At 45.5% G+C, this 19,878-nt stretch overlaps 1 protein-coding gene across 1 annotated transcript; it reads left to right on the top strand.

Annotated features, from left to right (window-relative positions):
• The first annotated feature begins 207 nt into the window (after window positions 1-207).
• CIAO2A (cytosolic iron-sulfur assembly component 2A) lies at window positions 208-14,416 on the top strand. Its single transcript, XM_075896801.2, has 5 exons — window positions 208-414; window positions 3,674-3,838; window positions 8,731-8,780; window positions 12,010-12,055; window positions 13,273-14,416. The coding sequence occupies exons 1-5, from the start codon at window positions 303-305 to the stop codon at window positions 13,368-13,370; spliced, it is 471 nt and encodes a 156-aa protein (XP_075752916.1). The 5' UTR covers window positions 208-302; the 3' UTR covers window positions 13,371-14,416.
• Window positions 14,417-19,878: the final 5,462 nt, after the last annotated feature.

The raw sequence follows: 19,878 nt of genomic DNA, 5'->3' as shown, positions 1-19,878 counted from the left end.
GCTCCGGCAGCTGGCTGTGCACCTCGCAGACTACGAAACCAGACGAGGTGCGCTGTGCAGCTGCTGCCCAATTCACACTACGACAGATACGTTGCGCGCTGCATTAGCACCCTGCGGGCACGCGCACGCGCACACCCCTTTCCCCGGGGCCACCCACCCAGCTCTACGCGCAACAGCCCACGTGCCTTCAAAGCCCCGCCCCTCAGCCCCAGCCCCGCCCCCTCGGAGCCCTGCCCGGAAGCTGCCGAGCGGCGGGACGGTGGCCGCGCGGAGCCGCGCCCCTCCGATGGCGGAGCGGCAGGATGGCGCTGGTGTCCGGGCTGCTGTCGCACGCGCTGGGCAGGCTGCTGGGGCTCCCCGGGCTCCGTAGCGGCGGCCCGGCCATGGAGCAGGACAAGGCGCTCGAGGTGTACGGTGACTATCGGGGCCGGGACCGCCGAGGGCGGCGCTGGGAGGCTCCCCCGCCCTGGCCCTTGCCCCGCGGCGGGCGCCTCGGCAGGGAGCCAGTGGGCGAGGCACCGCGGCCCGCCAGCGGGGGGCTGAGCTCTGCGGGCGAACCGCCCCGCCCCGCTCCGCTCGCTACGGGCTGTGCCCAGGGAGCTCAGGGTACCTGCGTGTGCGTGTGTGTGTACACACGTGTGCATTTTGCCTCTCTCTCTCTCTCTCTCTCTCTCTCTCTCACACACACACTCACGTGTGCATTTTGCTCCTCTCCCCCTCTCTCTCTCTCTCTCTCACACACACACACGTGTGCACACACTCACACACACACACACACACACGCATTTTGCTCCTCTCTAAGGGCAGGTCTATGCAGCCCCCGAAACTCAAAACAAGCTTATTTCAAGTTTAAGTTGATTGTAATCAACCAAAATGATTCGGGGCTGGAGGATATGACCTATGAGGAGAGGCTGAGGGACTTGGGTCTGTTTAGTCTGCAGAAGCAAAGAGTGAGGGGGGATTTGATAGCAGCCTTCAGCTTCCTGATGGGAGGTTCCAAAGAGGCTGGAGAGAGGCTGTTCTCAGTGGTGACAGATGGCAGAACAAGGAGCAATGGTCTCAAGTTGTGGTGGGAGAGGTCCAGGTTGGATATTAGGAAAAACTATTTCACTAGGAGGGTGGTGAAGCACTGGAATGGGTTCCCTAGGGAAGTAGTGGAGTCTCCATCCCTAGAGGTGTTTGAGTCTCGGCTTGACAAAGCCCTGGCCGGGTTGATTTAGTTGGGATTGGTCCTGCCTAGAGCAGGGGGCTGGACTTGATGCCTTCTGAGGTCTTTTCCAGCCCTATGGTTCTATGATTCTATTTTGAAATAGCTTATTTTGTCATTTGGCACTGTCCACACAGCGCCAAATTCCGAAATAAAGCGCTATTTCGAGCCATTCCATACTCCTCATAGAATGAGGTTTGCAGAGATGGTGAAATATAGGGGACATATACAAAAAACCTGGGGTAGCCATTTCGGGATACCTCTTGATACCCCAAAGTAACTTTGCTGTGTAGACATAATCTAAGGTGCTACAGGACTACTTCATGTTTTTACACTGAGGAAGTTACCACCTTAATTTATCCCTATGTCTAGGGTACAGGCCAGACACCCTTTGCAGTTAATGTCAGGCAAACTCAGAAAGGGCTGATAGTTACGAAGGTCACTTCAGGTCTGTATTGATTAGTGACCAAGACAGGTGAAAACTGCATGGATGTGCAAGAGTGCCCAAGTCATTGTTCGGGTCTTTAAAAGCTCATTACTTTGTCAGGTGCACTGCAATAAGGTGTGGCTTTTATGTAACCTAAGCGACATTGGGGCACATGGAGATAAAATGACATCCTTTAAAACAAAGGAACAAAACTATTTCTCTACTTGTACAGTGAAGCCTATTTAAATTATTACAGTGTAAAAGAAAAATATGCTGTAATGCACTCCAGCTATTTAGTTGAACACCTCAGTGTATCAAGTGCCGTGATATAATGGGTTCCCACCCTTTATGTGAATAAGAAAATTATCATGGCTGGGGCTCTTTTCAGCTGCTATGGATAGATGTAGATTAGTGCCTTGTTTCTGCACTTGGGTACTAGCCTCTTTAAGATGGTTTCAACCTTTTCCAGGTAGAGCCTACTTCAGAAATTGAAAGGTAAAGGAGATAAAAATGTCTTTTTTTAAGTGGGTTTATTAGCAAAACCAGACCTATCTGAAATCTTCCAAGAGAACGACAGAGTGAGTAATTCCAAACAAAGTACAGAGTGAAAAAGTGAAGCTGGCTGCTCCTTTCTGTTTTGTTTTATGTGCACTGGGTCTGAGTACAAAGATTTTTTCACTGTCCAATGGAATCTGAATAACTTCTTTGTAGGTTAGCAGAGGGTTCATGCAAAGTATCTGAGAACTCTTGGCATAGTTGGACTCTTGTGGTGCTTTTAGACCAGGGGTGGAGGGAACCTTTTTTGGGCTGCGGGCCACTGACCCACAGAAAAATCAGTCAGGGGCTGCACAGCAGTGAGAAGAAAAAAAGTGTGGCCTTTGACTCAGAGAAAGATACTCTCCACATCAGAGGCCGGGGGCCCCAGCCTAGTAGATTTTGTGTGCTTCAGCCCCACAGTGGGGAGATGGGAAGGCTGGTGCACCAGCACAAGCTTCCCAATACCAGAGGGGCCCTGAGCCTCAGGGGCTGGATCCGGGTGTGCCAGGGGCTACATCTGCCCCCGGCCTGAGGTTCCCCACCCCTGTTCTAGACTTTGAAGAATGTCGTAATTGCTATATACAAGATCACTTGTCCGTCTACCATATTATCCTGATTTTAGCAGTTCCCTGTAACAACCAATTATTATTGCCAAGAAAAAGTTTGCCACTGTTGTATCAGAGAAGTATATGTGGGAGACCACAGTGCACTTGGGCAGTTCAGTTCTGAACCATGGGAGGCAATAGTAGAAGGATTTCTTCCTGAGCCACCTGGCAAACAGTATGTACTCTCAATATGATTCTTGAGAACTCCTGTAACTTTTATCCTAGGGGCTGCAACTAGTAGAGTTTCTTCTGAGGTGTTAAATAATTACATAATTTTAAGGTCCTCTTGACCCCTTTACACGAATGCTACCTCCTTTGAAAATTCCATCCTGAATCTCCAGTACCCCAAGACAACTGTAAAACAATGCAATAAAAATTGTGTATCTCTAGTAATATTTTCCTGTAGTGGCTTGGAATTACTCCAACGTTAAGTCATCTAGTCTACAATCTCAATAGTAAAACCAAATCTGGTGGCAAAAGCATTTCTTCTGCACATTACAGATAGGGATATAAAATCCCATTTAATTGGTTAACCGATTAACGGGAGATTAGCCCCCTGCTGCAGGGTGATGCTTATCAGTTATTCTTTTACATCTCTAGTCACGAATCAAATTCCATTTTAGCTTTTAGCCAGAAGAGCAAAAACCAGCAAATACTGAATCGGAGGCCATATTGAAGCCTTGTGCACACCATTCTAGAGCCACTGTGGTGGTGTGGTAACTGACGGAGAGGGGGATATTTGAGTTAGCAAGATGTGGCTGTAATCCGGCCTCTCCTGGAGAGGAGTAGAAAAAGCCAGGCTGGAAAGATCTTGTTAAAAACCTATGACTTCCTCCTCCCCCCATCCTCTAATTTATAACAGGTATTTCATTTCTGGTTTATGTCCTTCTGCTTTAGATATAATTCGAACTATCCGGGATCCAGAGAAGCCTAATACTTTAGAAGAACTGGAAGTAGTAACGGAAAGTTGTGTTGAAGTGCACGAGATAGGGGAAGATGAATATCTCGTTATTATCAGGTTTACGCCTACAGTACCTCATTGTTCTTTGGCAACTCTCATTGGTAAGATTCATATTTCCTTAAATGGCCAAAATAGTTTTCTTCTAAAATGTGCAACAGTAAACCAAACACAGTGGTGGTTCAGCTGAGTAACATTTTTAAAAATAAAGTGGTTTTTTTTTTTTTTTTTTTTTTTTTTGGCCTGGACTTCTATTTCAGAAAGCATTACACAAAGCATTTAAAAATAGTATAATATTTCTTGAAATTAGTACCTTTTATATAAAGCAAAAAGATCTTGTAGGTCTAGTTTAGGGATGATGTCTTTCAGAAATCCACTTCATGACTGGGTAGTTCTAAGAAGCTCTCAGTTAAGAGGAAGAAAAGGAATTGTGAGTAATGTGTATATGATTGCTACTTATTAGGCCCTAGCCAAACTAGTTTGAGTTGTATTTGGCTTAACAGCAGTTTTCATAAATGGCTGTCTCAGACACAGACCGACTACTGTTTTATAATTTCTACATTTGGTAGTGCAAACTAGGATATCGGACTGGTCCCTGTGGATAATCTATACAGCACGACTTCTGAAGACAGGTGCAATATCGTATGTTGTGGAAATAAACCATTTAACAGCCTAATGTTGCTCTGAGTGTGTTAAAATGTTTAACACCTCAGGTACAGCTAGGGCATTAGTATTTGCCTTATTGCTTCAAAGCTAAGCAGTCCAAGGTGGCTTATGGTATAGTCTTGTCTCAAGAATAATCTGTACTGATTTAAGAGAAATAACAAAATGGGCTGTCTTCAGCAGTTCTTACTCATGCAAGAAAGTACACTGGCATTAGATCTGTGATGGGTCCTGTGTCTAGGCCTGTTAACAACTGAAGTTCCACTTTTAATTTTTGGGGATTACAATCTAGGGATTGCACATTTACCAGTTCATACCCTCCTGAATATGAATAGCTGGTAGAGTTGATTTTTACTCAGGCTAGAACAGTGTTTCTGAAACTGTGTTATGCGGCATACCGGTGTGCTGCAAGGCAGTTGGAGGTGCGCCGCGGAGAACAGAGTTCAAAATGGCTGCCCTTAAAGGGGCAGGCAACTTTTTTTCTCTAACTTTTCCCCGCCCCCTGTTTTTTTGCTCAACAAAAAATCCTTCGTGTTCCTTGGTCTTAAAGTTTAAGAAACACTGGGCTAGAAGGATATGTTTAAAAAATGCTGCATGATTCTGCATTACTACAGCATTTTAAAGAAAAGCAGTTTGTCAGAGCTTGATTAAAAACAAACCCGATTAGGGATGTAAAATCCCATTTACACGCTAGAACTGGAAAGGACCTTGAGAGGCCATCTGGTTCAGGCCCCAAGCCCTGTTTAATTGGCTAAAGGGTTAAATATAGTGATAACATTACATTTAACAGATTAAAGGAGATAGGGACAGCCCCCCGCCCACCTCCAGATGGGGCTGGGCTACAGCAGCCCTCACTGCAGGCGGCAGGGGCCTGTTTTGGCCCAGCTGCTCCCAGGCCCCATGGGGGACCTGGTGGGCAGGAGGCTGCTCCCAGGTACCAGTGTTAACCGTTACCCGGCAACCATCACCAGTTAAGCATTACCCATTGACATCCTTGTTAGGGACTAATAAAAGGTAACAAGCTAGAACAGGGTTCTATACTCTTGTTTATTTTTTTTTTAACTATGTACTTAGTTGGGATGTCATTTAAGGATGTTACTACACTTCAAAGGCGAAAGCTCTGCATGGAGCCTGGGGTCCACATGGCACTGCCGCTTCGAAATGCTATGAGGCACCTGCTGATAGAGGCAGCAAGGGGTAGAGGGGAGCAACTAGTCGACTGTCCTATCAAGTATCCGATAAGCATTTGCTTATCGGATAATCGACTAGTCCTTCACACCCCTAATGTCATTTAGCCTGTTTCCTTCTTGTGATGAAATTAGACCTCTGCTCTCTGAAGTTATGCTGCTTAGTTATAACACAGTAAGATTAGCAAGCTTTAGAATTCTAGGGTAACACCCACAGTGGATTCTTACTTTAAATTTTAAATGCTTTTTTCTTTAAAGCAAAATAAACATTCCGAATTTAACCAGGAAACAAATCATGCTGAAGTATCACTCCACTTCTTTGTATGGGAAAGTGAAGTACAAATGGCCTATTTTAGGACTGGCAGTTACCTAATCATTTATTTAGAGCTTATTTACATAGGGATGCTATTCTGAAATAAGGGTGTGAATTTGAAGCTCAGTAGGTGGTCCATGCTATCTCACTGTGTAAAAACTCTTCTAGTCCACACATAATGCCCTTGTGTAGAATAAGAGTATTCATATTGGAAGCTAGTATAAAGCCCTTACAAAAACCAGATTTGATGAGGTGCAAAGCACCCTCAAATTGTGGTAGTCAGGCTCATGTACAATAACTATTAATTACAGTGTGTGGTTTTTAAAGAGTATGAAGATTTTTACTCTGATGTTTAAAAAGTAAAATAGGAGACTAATAACATGCTGTGAACTTGATTGCCACAGTTAGATCACAGGTAAACAAAGCTTGTGGAAATCAGAGTGACCTCTGTTTCTCCACAGTTCCTCATTCTGTGAAAGGAAAGGGCAATTATGATTAAGCAGCTATGTAGCATAGCGCATATAAGAGGACAAGTCTCCCCCTTCCTCCTTCCCTTACTTATTTTTGGATCTGGACTTCCAGCACGCCTGTCATCTGAAGAAGTGAGTTGTGCCCACGAAAGCTCATGATATCATCTACGTGTTCATCTTAGTCTTTAAGGTACTACTAGAGTAGTTGTTGTTTTTTAAGTTTTTTCATAAGCAGTTAGTCAGAAGTCCTCTCGTGCACAGACTTCTTGATTTTAAATTGGTGTTTTATGTCTTTTTACCTACTGGGCCCTAAATAGCCTGTGACTAGTCTACTCAGAGTTGTAATCTGTGGAGGTGCTGAATTCTTATCCCCCTTGATAGCACTGGGTTTGGCAGAAATAATTTTTTTTAATGTTGACAGATAATATCAGTGCTTATTTTTAAGCTTTTTACATTTATTGTTTTTTAAATTTTCAGTTATAGAAAAGTATTGGCTGGTTTGATAACGGGGGAGAGTCAGATACTTGTTTAATCTCATGATGAGATTCAAAAAGCAAAAACTTTAACCATTAAAACACAAATATTGAAAATCACATGTTGAAGTATATGAAGTTAATATTCTTAAGTCAGGCTCTAAGTTATCGAGCATCGTTTTCCTTATTGTACCTATTTGTAAAATGTTATCAAATTTTTCATTGCTCTGTGTTTGTATAGCAAGATTAACATTTACCACTTGTATATCTGATCCTTCCAGGCCTGGGGAATGGGTGTCAGGATGTTCTCCATGAAGGCCTTAGGGCTCTCCAGTCCCTCCTGTTCCTGCTCTGAAGTAGCGCAGATGTGTTGACTTACAGGGCATATTGGAGGGCCTGTTGGTTTCAAATGACTTTTGAGGCATGGGCCAATATATTGAGGTGTTGGTATTTCTAGAGCTGCTGTTTGGTGGAAGGGGGGAGCTGATTGTACTGTATTGCCGTTTGTTGTCACTAATTTGCGGAATGCCCAGAACCTGTGCACGGGTTCTCCTTATTTTCGTTCCGCTTAGAGTAAACAAACATGTCTGTACGCGAGAGAGTCTACGCCTGCCTGGATATTTACGCTCTGAAAGGAACTGGTGACTGAGAGAGTTGTGGTAGTTACTGCTCTAACTGAGGTTGGACAGACCAGGGGATGGCTGGAAATGGGTCACAGAGGTGCAGTGGTCTTCTGTCCCAAAGAATTACTGAGTGCTTGCTTGGGTCTGACATACTCTCTAGTTAGTAGATTCAAGCATCCTCTTTCTCTGCCTGCCCTGTGCTAATGATTATGAAGATAAACAATTTAGATTTCAGATATTTCTCTCTAGGCTAGTTGCATGTCACTTAACCAGATTGCTACTGCAGTGATGAATATGATGGAAAGGCCTAATTTAGATAACATTTCAGAGGGGTAGTTGAGTTAGTCTGTAACTAGGAAAACAACAAATAGTCTAGTAACACCTTAAAGACTAACAAAACAATAGCTAACACTGTTTGAACCTTGCATGGAAACTGTCGGGTAAAAATTAATATTAAGTTTCACTTGCTGCTTTTCAAATTAATCCATGATTTAAATCCTAATGTTCCTAGGACAACGACTGTTTCCTTTCTGTGGTTTGTATGGTACTGAACACTTGGTCAGAGTTTTACAAAGAATTTCATATATATTGGAAATTAGGCCAGGGGTGGCTACCTGGGGTAGATGATACACTTAGGAGACAGGAGGATTCCCTGCTCCCCTACGTTGTTCCAAGATCGTGTTCTATGCAGGCTGTTTGCTGGGCTTGTAACTAAGAAATCTTCTGAAAGAAATAGCTGCATTATGTATTCAGCAGAGGTTAAATGCAGCCGCAGGCCTCTACTACAGGAATGCAGACTAAAGGGAGGGGAGGAGAGGAGTGATTAGCCTCCAGGCACCTTATTGACTAAAGACTCTCTCTAGGTCAGGGTTTCCCAACCTATGGGTCAGGACCCAAATATGGGTCGCCAGGTGTCTCCCCAGGTGGCTCTTGAGGAGCCATTCACACATTTTTTTTGAATTGCCCTGGGTCACCAAGTCTTCCTGAATTGTCAAACTGGGTCCCCATCTGGAAAAGGTTGGGAACCGCTGCTCTAGTACAAAGCGGGAACAGAGCAGGCTTCCCCATTATCCTGCTTCAGCCTCATTGTTCTTCCAGATCACCATCTTGAGCTCAGAGGGTTCCTTTGTCAGTCATTCATCATCTTTCTGCTGAGACTGCTACAGGGGTGCCAGTTGCCAATTGTATTGGTGACGTTTATAATACATGCCTATTGGATTTTCTGTGAAATTGCCAATCAAACTGGTTGTTGTTTGTTTTTAAACAGGGCTTTGTTTGCGAATAAAACTTCAGAGATGTTTGCCTTTTAAGCACAAGGTAAAGTGTTAATTTCTATCCTTATATCAGACTATGCTTGGATGTATGCCCAATACCAAATGACAAACACCAAACAAACTGCAGGATTGCTTACGTGGTTGTAAAATTGTGGTCAGAAAGATGGTGTTTTTAAATTGTGCATAGTAATTTGCATATGGAATAATAGGGTTTCTTGCTGCACAGTCCAGCATGTAAAGGAACTTAGAAGTCCTAGCGATTTTTCTTGTTCTTCAAAGCATTTAACAACAAAAAATCCTGTTTGTTCTTTCCACATGAATCAGTTATTGCTAAACTGTGGAAAGGAGAAATGTGCTGAGGGAACCCTCCTGACCAGAGCCATTCCCCGGGTACCGCGAGTGGAGGTGCTTTGGGGGCCACCATGCTCTGGGGCTGGAGCGGCCGCCGGCAGCCATGGTACTAGAGCCTCCCACCCTCTCCCAGCTCCTACCGCTTGCCATGGATCAGCTGTTTCGTGGCTCCAGGAAGTGCTCAGGGAAGGGGAGAAGAGCAAGGGCGGGGCATGCTCAGGGGAGGAGAAGGGATTGGCCAGGAAGAGGTAGGGTGGGAGTAAGAAGGGCTGGGGCAGGGCCTTCTGGGAAGTGGTGGAGGTGGGCTTGGGCAGAGCCAGAAAGAGCACCCCTTAGCACAAGAAACTTGGTGTCTATATCCCGGGCCCTGCACCCTTGTAAGGATGGCCCTGCTCATGACTCTTTCACAACCCATTCCCACCACCATGTGTCTTTTGATTTTTGACACATGGTGGGGATGGATTGTGGAAAATGCAGGACATTTAAAAAAAACACGCACCCAACCCCAAGTATCTATGTCCTCCTAATGCCTGCAAGGGAAAGAATTATGAGCCACAGGAGAATGTCAAAGCACCCTGGCACCGTGAATTTCATTAATGTTTAACTACTTCCTGGGGTTGTTTGTACCTTTGAACTAACTGCTGGCTGTTCCCAATGATTCCTGAGTGTGTACGCGAGACAGGGCTGCCTGAGGTTAAGGTGGTGACTAAATGGGCCAGTGTCTTCGACTCGGACTCCAGCTAAGGAATAAAGGTGTCCTCTACTGTGCTCGTGAAGAGTCTCTGCAAAACAAGAAAAAGGGCAATGAGTGGGCTCTGTTAGTGAGTCTGCTCTGAGAATTTGTAAGCACTGCAGAGGTAGGGGGTAGAACCAGCATTTGGAATGAGATGTCTTGTTCCTATAACATAAATAGGAACACAGCAACTGCCATGTGGGATCAGGCCAGCGGTCTGCCTAGCCCAGTATAGCCAGAACCAACCACTACAGTGCAATGTGCAGGAAACTGTGTAGTAGGCAGTTATTGGTTAGCCTCTATTTACAGCATTTTCCTTCTGACCCCAATAGTTAGAAACTGGCTCATGACCTAAAGCGTGTGGGTTTGTAGCTCTTCTAAATCTCACTTGGAATGCTCGGCTCTGGACTTAAACACGTTTCACATTTCTTAGCGTGTCTAACATCCTACCTCTAAGGCTTGGTCTTCACTGCCAAAAAGCACGTGTTGATCCTGTGAAATAACTAGTGCGTGTTGGTAATTGTGTTGCGGAAAAAGCCCAAAGGCCTGCTTTGGCAGCAAAGACCTAGCCTGAGTGTTGGTGCCTTTGTGTGGCATAGGTCACTTCACCATAATGTGGGTGATGTTACATATATTTGCTGCAATACTTTGAGTCATTTCCTTGTACCAGAGTTTCAGCACTGGACTTCCTTGCTTTTGTAACTGCTTGCCAGTGACTTCGTGCTTTTGGGAATAGTCTCACCTCAAAAACTGCAAACGATATTTATAGAAAATTGTGTTGGTGACACTGCACAACCAGCTATTGAATCCTAACCAGTCACTTTAGCATCAAGGGTATGCAACAAATTAATATTGTTGGAGCTTTATGTGAATACAATTTTATTTGTAGTTCAGTTCCTTAATTTTTACAGCAGAGAACTTCAGTAATTAACATCACTACAACTAAGTTAGCCTTGGAGTTCTAATGTGTGGCTACCATTCAGATGCTTCATGAGAATAGCCTTTTTTGAGACCTGTCATACGTAATATTAAAGCCAGCCACGTTTGGAATGGTAATGTAATATTCTAGTTCCATGCAGGGGATCTGTAACAAGATGCTGAGCTCAGATTTGCCACCACTAAGCCACGTGAAGATAGAGAAACCCTTTTGGCTTGGACAGCTTCCTCATGTCCCCTTCTCAGCCAAATGACAGAACTGCATTGACTCTTCCACAGAAAGCCCGCTTAGTCCTCCTCCCCCCAAAAAGCTGAGAGTGATGTGATAAGGAGCTTTTAAGGAATGGGGGCAGGGAGAGATGGTAAATCTCTCTTAGGATTTCCTCCTCGAAAGGATCATATTTTTTTAAGTGTTTAAATCAGCTGTTTAGGAAAGTGACAGTTGCAGTCCTGTAGCCTCTTCTAGACAAACAGCTCCTACATCGGCACCTACCAACGCTTGCTTGTGGTTTACAGAGAGCTGGCTGGCAAGATAGTGCTGCGTCTCCTCCCTGTTTCCAGCTGCTTAACGGTATTACCAGAAAACTGAACATACATGTGGGTATTTTCCCAGTAACAATGTGCCGTGCAAGTCATTGATATGCCCATCTTAGTTTGATCAACAATAGGAGTGATTGGTTATAAATGGAAGGGGAGATATTCATAGGGCTTTTTCATAAAATATCATCCAGACGAAAAAGTTTGAGACCTGCCTGCTGTGGACAACAGTGATTGGATAAATTCACAAATGTTAATTGTCGAATCAGGGTGCACAGAGATAGGAGACGTCTATATGGCGTGGTTTTTTTGGCAGAAGATATGCAAATGGGGTGCTCATTTGCATATCCCACACGCTCATTTGCTTATCCTCTTCCGATCCTTTTTGCGGAAGAGGTTTTTGCGATAAAAAGCTCTGTGTAGACGGGGCCATTTGTCGGAAAACCCCCCTTTTGCGCAAGAGCCTGTAAACTGTATGGGCTCTTGTGCAAAAGGGGTTTGTTCTGACAAATGGCCCCGTCTACACACGTCTTTTTATCGCAAAAACCTCTTTTGCAAAAAGGATAGGCAGAGGATATGCAAATGAGAGCATAAGATATGCAAATGAGTGTTCCATTTGCATATCTTCAGCCAAAAAAACACAGTGTAGATGTAGCCATAGTGTGTAGGAGAAAAGCTACTCACGTGTGACTAATATTGTTTATTTCTTATCTAGCTGGAAATTTATATATCTGAAGGTGCCCATACCACTGAAGAGGACAGTAAGTGGCTTTTTATTAACGGAATGACTCTGGCTTCAAGCTTTGTGACCCATTACACCTGGAATTAATGCTAGGGATGTGCAAAGTTAATGTTAATGTTTATTAACATTCCTAAATGGGTGATGCTTACTGGTTCCCATTAACCAGTGAAGGCTGGAGCAGCTCCACACCCACCAGGGACAGGGGCTGCTCTCATCCAGAGCAGCCTCTGTCCACGGGGAGCCCCAGCCCCAGCAAGGGGCTGGGAGTGGGAGCCCTGTGGTCTGGGAGCTGCTCCCAACGGGCTGGGGCAGTTCCCAGTCCAGATCTCACTTCAGTCTGTTAACCAGTTAAACATTAGGCTAACCTGGCGTTTAACAGGTTAGCTGATTAACAGGGATTTTGCATCCCTGCTTAATGCAGTATCAGTGTTGCAGGGGCATGCCAGTTGGGAAATCTCAAAATGTTAGGTTGCTGCATTAAAATTCAAACTTGTTCGTGTTGATGCAGATGTCAGACAGTTATGACTTGATGGAGGCTTTTTTGTTACAAGGAGGCAAAATATGTTTGTTCCATATTGTTAACTTGCAGTGAGGGGTTCAGAGGAGCTTAGGGTAGGCTGTGGCTTCACAAATTTTACGTTACTTAAGATCTGTGGAGTATCTTCCATAAGCGGGGTGTTGCATGTTCCTTTTCTGGACTAGAAATACCATGCAAGTGATAGGCCATGTGCAGTCACTTGCAATCACTTTCTCCCACTTGCTTCTCTGCCCTTTTTCTCCTTCTAATTCCTCTTTGTTCTACCTGATGTGCCCTGCTCAACACCCTACCATGTCGTTTTCCCTCTTGTATGCTATTTCCAGCATGCCAGGAGCAATGTCCTCTCTAATTTTTTCCATCCATGTGTGGAATCAATTTTGTTATGTTCACTGATGCATGTGTGGATGTTAACCATCAGTATAAACAGATGCTGCTGGCTGTGGGCACTCAGCTTACAGGAAGAGGTAGGCAATAAGTTTTGCAGGGAGTGGCACTTAACGAATTTTGGGGGAAAGATGCCACAATTCATTTCTTATCCCTTTGTTGTCTCCCATTCCCAGTTCTTGAGATTGCTATTGTCTTCAGAGACTGCAGGAACCTCCTCCTGCAGGCTCAAATACCTAGCACAGTGTGATTATCCATATAAGAATTCCTTTCTAAAATGTGTCTGACTTACTTTTCATCTGATATTTTTGCAGTCAACAAGCAAATAAATGATAAAGAGAGAGTAGCAGCTGCGATGGAGAATCCAAACTTGCGTGAAATTGTGGAGCAGTGTGTTACGGAACCTGATTAGTCTCTACAGTAGCCACAGAGCTGTGATAATTTTGATACATGAGTTTAATTATTTGTAAAATTTCAGGACCTTGAGTTTAATACTTATATTGTTTGTACTTTCCACATGACTTTTAAAGGAAACCATTTATAAAGCCGATGTAAATTATAAAAAAGTAGCTGGCAGAATATAAAATGCAGTGAAGCATATAGTGTTCTAAAGAATTTATAATAATCAGTGATCAAGGAGAAATATTTTAACTAGTTATGAGCTAGCTGTGTTGCCTTCTTCTGATGCAAATTGTGATACAAAACCAATTTTGCAGGTTAAATTTCTGCTGTGCTCAAGTGGAATATGTTTCAATCTCAACACTGTAAAAAAATTAAAAAATGATTCTTGTAATGATAAGCTACTTCCTGTGTTGACTCTCTGTACTCTTAATTTAATTAACGTTCCTGGCCTGGTAGCCATTAGAGAAGGAAATGTTTTGCTCAAGTGTTTTCACTGTTGGTAAAATGTTTTGTCATAAAAATTGAAACTAAATGTAAAGCACGAGTTGACGTGCTAAATTTGAATATATTGTGTGAATGGTCAACTAAATTAGCTAAAATAGTGGTATACTCAAAAAGTGTCAAGTGAGTACTTCTGAATTTCAGATGTTCTTTAACCTTTAATCTTCTGTCAGCAAGAAAAGTTCTTGTACTGCTGTGATGTCCATATATTAGTGGACTGTCATTGTGAATTTTTTCAGAGGATTTTAGCAGCAAACTGAATGACACATGCTAGCCACTTCTGTTGTTTTTGCTTGTTTCCTAATCCTTATGCAAATTGTTGGAGGCATGTTGATTTAAAATCTGGTTAGAATTGTGTCATGGGACTATCAGATTTGATAAAACAGGAGTTGACTGATTTTTCTCTCTGTTAATCTTCAAACCTAAAAGATCTCTCATCCTCCCTTTTTCAAAGATTTAAGACTGCTGTGGTAATGTTTTACTAACGTAACTTTGTCGCTTTTATATAATTTTAAATGAGACTTTTTATAATAAATACAAATGAAGTTTATAACAGTATGGCTGACAGTAACTTTTTATAAATTAACCAACATGAATACAATCTCCCAGTTATTTGTGTCAATTGGAATTTGTGTTTTTTGTGTTTCTATCTGGGATCAGTTATGGCAAAATGAAACAATTAGAAAACAGCAAATCTATCCAGGTATGATTATAGCCGATAAATAAGTTAAAATCTAAAATTGACCATTTTTAAATGTATGTATGTAATCTAATATCTAAAGGAGAATGTTTGTAACTTTGTGCACTAATAACTTGGACACTATAAGAGCTTCCGCAATGAAACTTTGCATGGGGTAACCTTTCATCCAGGAGAAGGTTTGAAAGTACTTTTGGACCCGATCGGGCCCGAGCTCAAGCTGTAAAAAATCAAAAAGTAATCCACTGCTCTGCGCTGCAGGGGCTGCCCCACCCACCCTAGGTCCCATGCCTGCCACCCTCAGCGCTGTCCGGGACTCACCCCCTCCTGCCCGCGAGGTTACATAAGCAACCCTCTTGCCTGCCCCTCGCTCCTGCCCCTTCTTCCCAGCATGCAGTGCCCCAACCCCCACGTGCAAAACGGCTCGGGCACCCGCCCTGCCCCCTGTGGCACTTATAGTCCTGGGCATGAGCTGGGGCGCCCCTCCCGCATGTAACCTCCCCTCCACCTGGGGTCGCACCCTTCCGAGGATGACGCTGACCTATATTTTAATCCCTGTAGAAATCAGTGCAACTTTTCTACCATTCAAAAAAAGATAATGGACTACTGTTTTTCTATATTTTGTTCCTCCGGTTTCCCAAGCAACGCCGGGTAACTCCAGCTAGTTTTACATACATTTCATATCCTGAAGCTCCATAGACTGACTTGGTGCTGAGATAGATACATCATGTCTCCACTTGTCCAAGGATCAACACAGAAAGGAGCATAAACTCTGTCAAAGTAAGTGTAAAACTATAGTAAGAAAAGCCAAAAAGGCGTTTGAAGAGCAGCTAGCCAAAAAATCCAGAAGTAATAACAAAATGTTTAAGTACATAAGAAGCAAGAAGCCGGCTAAACATCCAGTGGGGCCCTTGGACGCTTGAGATGCTAAAGGAGAACTCAAAGATAAGGATGTTGCGGAGAAACCAAGTGAATTCTTTGCTTCTGTCTGCACGGCTGAGGCTGTTAGGGAGACTTCCAAACCTGAGATTCTTTTTAGGTGACAAATCTGAGGAATTGTCTCAGATGGAGGTGCCATTAGAATAAATTGATAAACTAAACAGTAACAAGTCAATGGGACTAGATGGCATTGTGGCCTAGTGGGGGTGCTGTCTGCTCTGTAACCCGGTGCCTTCTCTCCTCTTTCTCCCCCCCCTCCCCCCCGCCCAGCGCTGTGATGTGATGTGAGATTCTCACTGACTCCCAAATGTGTATTAACTCAGACACCTCGGCTCAGCCTCCCAGGGAGAGAGACTAGGAAGGGGGCTAGATTTGGAGGGGCCTGGTCTTTTTCCCCCCTCCCCCCATCTCAGGGGGGGGGGGGGCTTGGCTGTATACAATAGATTGAGAAATGTGTCTGGGATGCAAGCTGGAGGCATGAGGTAAGTGTAGCGGTCGGTGGGTTTCCGGTAGAGGGTGGTCAGTCTCTCACGTCCCAAGGACCAGGTGACAGCAGATAACACCTTGGACTCTTGGGCCCAGGAAGCAGAACAAAGGAGGGGGCGGGGGAGCCTCTGCCCCTGGAGGAGCCTCTGCCCCGACAGCCTTTGCAAACCACAGAGCCAAACTACATCAAAATCAGAACAAGTGGTCACCATAGAGCCCAGTAAGAATGCCCACTTGCATTATTATTGCTAATTGACATGGTGATTAATAACAGCGTCAATGAACCATTGTTCTCACAGACTTTATATAATGGGAGTTCTGCTGCTGCATCTTTTCACACGTTTCTTTGAGGTTCACATCATAACTGGTCAAGCAGAGCTTCGTGCAGGATTCAGGCTGTCTCCTGTCAAACTTATGGCAGAGGATGTGGGGTATAAGGGGCTCGGCAGGGGGTTCAGGTGTATGATGGGCTCAGAGCACAGGGCTGGGTTTGGCAGATGCAGGAGTGCTATGGCAGGGGACTGGGGATGTGGGGGTGCAGGAGTCTGTTGGGGGGTGAGGGGCTCACGGCAGATGGTTCAGGTGTATGATGGTGTCAGGGCTGGGGTGTGGGGGTGCAGAAGTGTTATAACACTATGGCCAGGTGGGGATTGGGCCCCAATTGGGGGCTTGTTGGCCAGGCTTCATTTTAAAATAAAGTACATTATTATGCCCACCACAAAAGTTTTTAATATTGTCTTTATTTTCAGGATTGGGGAACCTTCCTTGGGCCAGGCCCACTGACCCACAGAACAATCAGTTAGGGACCCCACTGAACTGAGATGCATAAACCACAGTGAAGGTCCAACTAACCTCAAACATGTGAGGAGTTCCGAACTGTCTTTGGGTAGCTTTAACTTTGCCTCTAAATCCATTACAATCTGTGAGCGCCTGAGGCAATTGCTGCCAGTCGTGGTCAGCTTGGAGAAAAGGGGAGCAAGGCAGCTCTATAATTTAGTGCTGGATGAAGATTTCGAATCTGGAATTCTGTGGTCCAGCAACTCCCTGGGCACTCCAGGGCTGGAGCACTCACGGGGAGAAATTAGTGGGTGCAGAGCATCTGTGCCAAGCTTACTCCTCTGTCCCTTTCCTACGCATGCACTGATGGCTGGGTACCTCTTGCCCCTTGCACTCCTACTTCCCACATCTATGGAGACCCTCTGGCGCTCTACATTGACCTTCCCTAGTTCAGGAAATTCTCTGGTTTGGCATGGCCACATGGGTCAGCTCTCAAGGATGCCAGACCAGAGAGGTTCAGCCAGTATATGCTTTTGAGCAGCTCATTCATTTCCATTTCTCATGCCTTTTACAGCTAGGCTGTTCAGGCGAGAGAAGAGCATTTCTTGCTTATTACAGGGAGGGCAGTGGAGCTGAACTAGAACTGTGTGAACAACGGGTTTTTAGGCCTGCTGGCTATTTAAAAAATTGTGGCAAACATTTTGGGTCAAATAAAATGTTTTGTTTTGGACCATTTAAACATTTTTATTGTTAATAATAAATAAAAGGAAAATTTGAAACAAGTCTTTTTGAACTGGAAAATTGAAGTGCTTTTGAAAATGTCAATATGAAACACTTTGACACAGTTGGAATTTTTAGTTTGTTTTTCTTTTTCCTGAAACAATTTGGCACCATGTGATTGGCAGGATTGGCAAAGCATGTCAGCATCACTGGATCTTTTTGTTTCTCTTTCCCCAGAACTTAGGACCAAAAATGTTGCTCTGTCCTAACTCTCAGAAGTTCTGAGCAGCTGCTGCTGCTGCCATGGATTTGATACACTTAATCTTGAGTGTATGGATATTCATTGCACGTATTTTGTTGGGATGATTTCTGTCACAAGGTGTGGGAGAGTCACCGGGCCCTGAACCCCCATCCGCAGCCAGATGTGACTCTCAGCCAGCGAGTAGACAGAACGTTTATTGGTTCACAGGGATACAGTGTAGCCCAGACTTTGTTACAGGAACCAGGAACATTCTGTACAATCCATCTCGGGGACAGGAGGGCCCAGAGCCAGGGCTCCGGGCCCCTGCCCAGCCCCCCAAGCCAGTTAGATTCCCCTCTCCCCAAGCCAGCTGAAAAAACTCACACCCCCACCAACTGGCCCCAGCCTTCTAGGCAGCCCCGCCCCCTCCTTTGTTCTGCTTCCTGGGCCCAAGAGTCCAAGGTGTTATGTGCTGTCACCTGGTCCTTGGGACGTGAGAGACTGACCACCCTCTACCGGAAACCCACCGACCGCTACACTTACCTCATGCCTCCAGCTTGCATCCCAGACACATTTCTCAATCTATTGTATACAGCCAAGCCCTAAGATACAACCGGATTTGATCCGATCCCACGGACAGAGACAAACACCTATGGGATCTATATAGAGCATTCCTAAAACTGAAATACCCACCTGGAGAAGTGGAAAAACAGATTGACAGAGCCAAAAAAGTACCCAGACATGTACTACTTCAAGACAGACCAAAAAGAGAAAATAACAGAATTGCACTTGTCATTACCTACAGTCCACAACTCAAACCCCTCCAATGCATTATCCACAATCTATAACCTATCTTGGAAAATGACCCTTCACTCTCAGAGGCCTTGGTGGAAAGACCTATTCTCACTCAGACAACCCCCCAACCTGAAACAAATTCTTTCCGGTAAGCACGCTATACAACTACATCATAAACATCCAGGAACCCAGCCCTGCGATCAGCCGCGGTGCCAACTCTGCCCACATATCTATACTAATGAATTCATTACCGGAGCCAACCACATAAGCCACCAAATCAGAGGCTCATTTAACTGCACATCCAGTAATTTAATATATGCCATCAAATGCCAACAATGCCCCACTGCAAGATATATTGGACAAACCTCCAACGCGGTGGCTGCGGGCGCCATGGCACCCGCTGGGCCATTTCTGTGCGCCCGCCAAGTGATTAGGGCCGGCCCTGCCCCCAGGTGATGGCTCATGGGCGGAGCCAGCCCCTGGGCGCATTGGCAGCACTGGCCCCGGGCACACAGCACATGGTCAGTGCTGGCCCCAGGCGTGCAGCGGTTAGGCGGTGCTGGTCCAGGTTCACAGCACAAGGTCTGTGTCAACCCCGGCCCAAGGTGTGCGGCGTATGGGCGGTGCCGGCCCAGGTGCGCAGCACATGGGCGGCCCCGCCCCCGGGTGAGCGGCACGAGGGCTGTACCGGCCCTGGGCTTGCAGTGTATCGGCAGCCCCGTCACCGGGCGCGCGACGCATGGGCACTGCCGGCTCCTGGGCGCGTGGCACAGGCGCCAGCTCTGGGCATGCAGGGCATGGGCGGTGGCGGCCCCATCCCCGGGTGCGCAGGACATGGGCTGTTCTGGCCCCGGGTGCGCGGCGTATGAGCGGCCCCACTCCTGGGCGTGCAGCACAGTTGCGGCGCCAGCCCCGGGAGTGCGGCGCATGGGTGGTGCCAGCTCCGGGCACGCAGCATATGAGTGGCCTCATCCCCAGGTGCAGGCATGGCCCCGCCCCCGAGCGCACGCATGGCCCCGCCCCTGGGTCCCTGGTGTGTGAGCAGCCCCGGGCAGCCGGCAGCCCCAAAAGGTTGGGGACCACTGCCCTATGGGAAAGAATCAATGGACACAAATCAGATATCTGCAAAGGGAACATACAAAAACCTGTTGGAGAACACTTTAATCTCCCTGGGCATTCATTAACAGATCTTCAAGTAGCTGTTTTGTTCCAAACCAATTCCAGAAGCCAAATACACAGGGAAGGACTGGAACTACAACTCATTCACAAGTTCCGTTCTCACACCCATGGACTGAATAAAGATATTGGATGGCTGGGTCATTATCAACCTACCAAATAATGAAGGTGACAATGGTTCTTTGT

This window comes from Pelodiscus sinensis, chromosome 14 (genome assembly GCF_052426305.1).
Source record: "Pelodiscus sinensis isolate ZL-2025 chromosome 14, ASM5242630v1, whole genome shotgun sequence".
Classification (NCBI taxonomy): domain Eukaryota; kingdom Metazoa; phylum Chordata; order Testudines; family Trionychidae; genus Pelodiscus; species Pelodiscus sinensis.
The sequence above is the reverse complement of the archived record's forward strand: the minus strand, read 5'-3'. Positions and strand labels throughout refer to the sequence as shown.